Raw genomic sequence first — 6,170 nt, forward strand, 5'->3', positions numbered from 1 at the left:
TTTCCATTGTGGCAAGTGGCGTTTGGTTGACATCGCCTTATCATCACGGGCGGAGAGGTCTTGCTGAATTACAAGCGAAAGAAGAGCTGGTTTTGTGCATTGTCAAGCTACCGACTGATGCTACTACGGATTTGGGATTTGGAGTAAGGCGCGCGCGAGCAAGCACGGGCAGCGAAGACATCGCAAGCTTGAGGCGTACGGGACAAAACGCCAATGAGTGACGCTAGCTAGCTAGGCCTTGAGATGATGGATGGCTTCGCCCCAGTTAGTGATGGTCAACATCTCACTTCGTTCCTCCAACCCGTGGTGGTCCTGTTGCTGTTATCTAACTTCTATGCTGTTACCTTTTTCCCATCCGATTGGTTTCCCAGGCAGGTATCATCATGCGGCGAGAAACTACATTCGACTTTTTCTTGCCTTGTGCCAACCGCTTGCATCCCATGCAGCAGCAGTGTCGGTTGTTGACATTACCCTCCGGGAGGCCGTGGTGGCTGCATATTGTGGGCGCGGGTGCGGAACGATTATGCACACACTTAACACCCTGCTCTCAACAACGGCGTTCTTCCCAGAGAAGCAGGATAAGAGGCCCACCACGTAAGGAGCACTTAAACACATACAATTTGAAGACAACATTCCAACATCGTTTACCAAAAGTGTGCGTGATGAAATTGCCTCAATAGATGGGAATCGCATGACAATGTACGGTGAAAACATCAAAAGTTGAACTGATATGGACAAGGCAATCTTCTTCATGACTCTGCGCAAGGCAGAGCTCACAATGAAAAAATGAGGTGTACATCAAAAATTCCACCCACGATGGCCCCGAAGGGCAATCGAAAGGGATCGACGCCGCGATGTGCAATGCAGGCCTCTCCCCTTACACTTCGGAAATCTTGAGCTCCAAAGCATCAGGCAAGGTAAGTATGCCTCAAAAAGAGATTCTGAATAAGGAGGGCGGGCGATGGGAGGGTTTATATAGATTTCTGACCCGTGCTCCCAATCAGTAAATGCGCCGCAATCAGCCGGGAAACGTATCATCACGTGACTTTTACGTACCAACAGACCCTTAGGCGAAAAAAATGTGAAGCTCCACATTCTGCGCCAGCCACAGCTCGCACGGTGGAGTGTCCGCAAGCTGTTGCCGCTGGGCTGGCTTACTCCCGCTGGTGGAGACTGGGGCCCAGCCCAGTTCTGCTTCGACTTGTGAACACCTCCCCGCCCTGTAGGTGAAGTCGTTCCTTTGAGAAGTCGTTGTTGAATTATCATTGGTTGGCCAATGGCGCAAGTGTATTGACCCTTATCATAGGGGTTCACGCTGGCTATTGCAGGTTGGACCTGCCTGCTGGCTGGCCGCTATCTTAGTGACATGTTGACTGAGACCCTGTTTCAGCGAAGAGAATGATATGCCCATTGGCTCCAGTCATGGATACACACTTCACATGAACAGGTGACTGCTCATTCGTCGGAACACTTCAATACGGAGGGGCCTGGCAACGATACTGACCATGGTCAGCCTAAAACTTATTACCATGGCTTTTCCGGTCCTAAACTGAACAGAGAGCTTGCTACTGCTATCCATTGACTTGGCTCAAAAACATAATATTCGAAAAAATTGATGAGGCAATTACAAGTTCCCTACCTTACAAGTCTCGTACAATTGAGGTACGAGACGCAAGTCCCGTTGTCAACAGCATAAAACTGTACGGAAGGTACGGAGTACCAAGGTACCACCAGATTATTCAACTTGTCAAAGGTATCCATCTGCCGAATGCTCTTTCCAAGCACGGGACGAGACGAAGCTGCAGAGGATCCACCTCCATCAGCCACACTGGGACAAATTCGAGGCACTCCCGGAACAAGGTTCGGCCGTCGCCTGTGCCTCAAGCCCTGCCACACTACGCTGGCTCCACAGCCAATCAACAATTGCATATCGTCCCACACCAAAAACATCCAGTACGTACCTGGTTTCGTAGGGTTTTCATGCCCTCCAGAGATTTTGACTCGTCTCCTCCAGGAAATTTCGAAGCCTCAGCAGCATCTCGACGACGGCCCATCCGGACTACTAACCCCTTGATCGCGCAAAACAGGCACAATGGTACGTTAACGCGCCCGGCAGCGACGCCGTCCACGATGCCGTCTCGCAAATACTGACATTTCGTTTTCCAGGCGATCGCACACAACCAGCAGATCCCCCACAACCGTGAGCACTCCTCCGCGAAAAGCGACGACGACACCCTCGAGACACAGGACTGACAACCCACCCAACAGACTTCCGCAAGGATTGGCAGCGCCGGGTCCGGACGCACTTCGACCAGGTATGATTTTTGCGCAGGACCCTTCGAAGGAGGAAACACCTGGTTGAGAAGGCACATTGGATCTGACTTTTGGAAATCACAATAGGCCGGCAAGAAGCACAGCCGCCGTGTCGCCCGTCAGGCCAAGGCTGCCAAGGTTGCTCCCCGCCCCGTCGACTTGCTCCGTCCTGTCGTGCGATGCCCTACGATCAAGTACAACCGTAAGGTCCGTTCCGGCCGCGGTTTCTCCCTGGACGAGCTTAAGGTACGATCCCCTCTGCAGGTGCCCAATGAGGGGCACATTTTATTTTCAGGAGTGGGAGAAAATTCCTGACATTTTTCAGGCCGCCGGTATCCCCCGCCTCTACGCTCCCACCATCGGTATCGCCGTCGATGGCCGCCGCAAGAACCTGAGCGAGGAGTCCCTCGCCGCCAACGTCGCTCGCCTCAAGGCCTACAAGGAGCGCCTCGTTGTCTTCCCCCGCCGCTCCAACAAGCCCAAGCAGGGCGACTCCAAGGTCGACCTCAGCAAGACCGAGACCGTCTCCCTCCTCTCCTCCGCCTACCCCGTCGAGAAGGCTGCCTCCGGCTTCACCGAGATCTCCAAGTCCGACGCTCCCAAGAACATCGAGGGCGGTGCTTTCCGCAAGCTCCGTCTCGCGAGAAGCGAGGCCCGTCTCCAGGGCAAGCGCGAGAAGCGTGCCCGCGACAAGGCCGAGGCCGAGAATGCCAAGAAATAAACGCACGTCTCCGTCTTTGCTACTGCTGCTGCTCCGCTGTCGTCTCTTGTGGTGTCGGGGGGCTTTGTTTGATGCTGCGGCTAGTGCAGCTAAGCTGCATGGAAATCGGTTTTCGGCTGCTGCTTTCGACACGTTAAAAACACTTCTGGAGAAGGGAAAAAGTCTTCGGAAGTCGGGTTTTCTTCTGGCCTGGCGTGGGTTCAGTGGAATGAGAGATACTCAGGACAAGGTCATAAAGAAACTATTGCATTGATCACGCCCGCCTGTGTCGTTTGCCCCCTCCCCCCAATCCGTCTTATGATGGTTGTAGGAAGACGCATCGTATGAAAACGACGTGACGTGTATCATGGGTCAGGTGACTGGAGTAGACTAAGGATTGATTCGATTGCTTTTATTCTTTTATCTAGTGATGTTCCAACTCCCCCGTGAATGCCAGTCGGCCCCTTCTGCTTCCGAGACGTTCCAAAGTTGTTCAATGATGTCTCGCAGCCACTCACCCACTAAAAATACCACGAGTCCTGCCTGGTGTGCCATGTGTCATCCGCAATTGGCTTCAATGTTGTATTAGATCTACGTCGCTATGCCTTTCCCTTGCCCTTCTCGTCCACGAGCAGCTCGCCGCCCTCCTTGAGTATCCCCTCAAACGCCACCCTCCTCGCTGCGGGCAACTCGTCTGCATGCCTCCTAACCAGCTCCGAAATCATGACTAGCCCATTCTCCCGGTCAACCTTCTTCATGCCCGCCGCCTGCGACGGGTCCGCCTGCTGCGGCTCCAGACCAAGCCCGTCCACGAGCGCCGCGCCATCTCCGCCGCTGACCACGGCCTGTCCCTCGATGGCCTTTGTCGCCTGGGCGTCTTCGCCGGAGGCTGCCCGCCCGGTGACCGCCTCCGTCAGCGTCTCGAACGCGCCGGGGGCCTGCAGCGCGCGGAGCACCAGCGCCGCGCCGTCCTTGGCGCGGCACATGAGCGCGAAGACGAACCACGCCTCGCTCCGCAGCACGGGGAACCGCGTCTGCGTGACGAGGAAGGCGAGGGCCTTGTTCAGGTCCGCGTGCTGGCGGTAGAACTTCTCTCTCCGCGTCGCGCCGCCGTCTCCCTCCGCCTCGGCCACGGCCACCGGCGGCAGGGCCGTCTCCGGCCGGAAGACAAAGCCGTCCTCGGAGACGTCCCAGTCGGGGAGAACCGGGGGGATCGGGGTCGTGTGCAGGACGCGGCAGATGACTGCCGCCGCGCGGGCGGCCTCCGTCTTTGTGTGCTCCGCGTCCGAGCGGGAGAAGACGTCGAGCAGGCTGTGGAGGTGTGTCCTGCCGTGGGAGGGGGAGAGGGGGTCCGGGTTCAGCGGCGCGCAGAGGCGGCGGACGTTTGAAGGCGTGTTGACGAGGAGCAGCCGGGTCAGGGAGACGGCGGAGAACTGGACCTGGGGGTTCACGTCGAGGGCCCAGATGCGGGGGAGGGTATCAGCGTCCAGAAGGCCCGCGTCGCCGAGCAGGGACTTGTTCTGGGACGGGATGGCGAGGTTCTTGAGGAACGAGAGGGCGGAGTGGAGGAGCAGGGAGTCGGTGGAGGTTTTGAGGAGGGATACCAACGGCACATGGACGGCGTGGTTCTTGACGAGGGCGAAGGAGGCCTCGTCTGAGCGGGCGATGTTGCCGAGGCAGAGGCAAGCTGCCGACTGGAGGTGGAGGTTGGGGAGGGACAACCAGGACTGGAGGGTGTCGAGGGCCGGTGAGCCGAGGGGGTAGTGGTGGGTGAAGCCTTCGGCGTAGGAGATGTCGGCCAGGATTTGAATAAAGGATTGCGGGAGAGCCTTGAGCTGGACGGCGGCGTCTTCGTCTTCTACTTGGATGGCTTCTAGCTGGACCTGCAGGTAGTAAAAAGTTGCCAGGAGAACCGGAACGGAATTTGATGTGATTAAAGCCTCTTGGATTGGTGCGTGGGTAAGGTAGGCGAGGGCGACGGCCGTTAGAGAGACGAAGTCCTCTGCGTCGGTTGTGGGCGTCAACGCCAGCGTGAGGAGGACGGTCGGCGTTTGCGGGGGTGCAAGGTTTGCCTCCGTTTCTGAATGAAGGTAAGCCTCTTGTCCTCAGACAAGACCTGGGAGCGGGATATTCACCATGAGTGGTAACCAAGGCAAGAATCTTGACGATGATGCCGAGGAGATGCGGGGCTTCGGCGAGCCGCGTGCTGGAGAGGAGGTTCACCAGGTGCAGGGTCAGAGAGGATGCGCTGGCCTGAGCTTGGGCGGGCTCATAGTCAACGAGAATGTTGTAGAGCACTGGGACGGCGAAGGGGAGGGCATCATCGTCGGCGAGGAGGCCGATGATGACAGGGAGGGCGTTGGACGCGACCACTCTCGCGCGGTTTGCATCTGAAAGTAGGATCAGTGTCGACTCCGCCAATGAGATCAGTGACAGTATTGAAAATGGATGGAAGACAACACAAGGGTCATGGGAGCATACCGGTGTCAGCACATGAGTTGCCAATGAGACGCAGGCTGTGCCTCTTCAGGTTGGGTCGAAGTCCCTGTGTAGCGATGATGGAAAGGAAGAAGTCCAAGATGCCAGAGTCTCCCAGAGGCTGTCTCCATGAAGCTATCAAACAAGATTAGCTGGGAGTCACTCTCAAGCGTGTGGATGCTCACCATCTCGGCTTCCATCGCCCAGCTTCTCTGCAACGATGTCAATCTCCTCACTCCCGGCAGACCACAACTGGTGCGTGGTGGACAACACATCACCCAGCAGGGCTGTCCTATGCGCGAGGCCCTGGTCTTCAGATCCCGGGTCCGCCCAAGCCGACGCGGAAGCAAGGAGGTTGGCGATGGCATCAGGCGTCAGGGTCTTGCCGCTTGCCGGCGGCAGCTGGGATGACGGTTCAGCCATAACGAAGTCCTACTCGTCCCTGTTACCAGTGCTCCAGAAGAAAAGGAAGAAGAACGGGTTTCGTAGGGGTTTATAAGTGATTTGGTCTTGCTGGGCACCTCTCACTGAGAACTGTGTATGCGCGGTGTTTGTGATTGGTTGCTGTAATTACCTGGTTGATTTGCGTGGCCGTAATGAGGATGGAGCTTTGGCCGCCAGCACAGCACGAATCCCTTTCCTATTTCGTGTGGGCGACGATCTGGTAGCCCAGTGGGGT

At 56.8% G+C, this 6,170-nt stretch overlaps 2 protein-coding genes across 2 annotated transcripts; one reads left to right on the forward strand and one right to left on the reverse strand.

Annotated features, from left to right (window-relative positions):
- Nucleotides 1-2,092: 2,092 nt before the first annotated feature.
- EsH8_X_000570 (60S ribosomal protein eL13) lies at nucleotides 2,093-3,034 on the forward strand (the record flags this gene model as incomplete). Its single annotated transcript, XM_083274658.1, has 5 exons — nucleotides 2,093-2,095; nucleotides 2,167-2,200; nucleotides 2,269-2,315; nucleotides 2,401-2,559; nucleotides 2,639-3,034. 5 exons carry the CDS (start codon nucleotides 2,093-2,095, stop codon nucleotides 3,032-3,034), a joined length of 639 nt encoding a protein of 212 aa, XP_083120050.1.
- Nucleotides 3,035-3,612: 578 nt separating this feature from the next.
- Nucleotides 3,613-5,914, reverse strand: EsH8_X_000571 (armadillo-type protein; the record flags this gene model as incomplete). Its single annotated transcript, XM_083274659.1, has 4 exons — nucleotides 3,613-5,093; nucleotides 5,149-5,403; nucleotides 5,495-5,626; nucleotides 5,677-5,914. 4 exons carry the CDS (start codon nucleotides 5,912-5,914, stop codon nucleotides 3,613-3,615), a joined length of 2,106 nt encoding a protein of 701 aa, XP_083120051.1.
- Nucleotides 5,915-6,170: the final 256 nt, after the last annotated feature.

This window comes from Colletotrichum jinshuiense, chromosome 10, assembly GCF_051148585.1.
Source record: "Colletotrichum jinshuiense chromosome 10, complete sequence".
Lineage (NCBI taxonomy): Eukaryota > Fungi > Ascomycota > Sordariomycetes > Glomerellales > Glomerellaceae > Colletotrichum > Colletotrichum jinshuiense.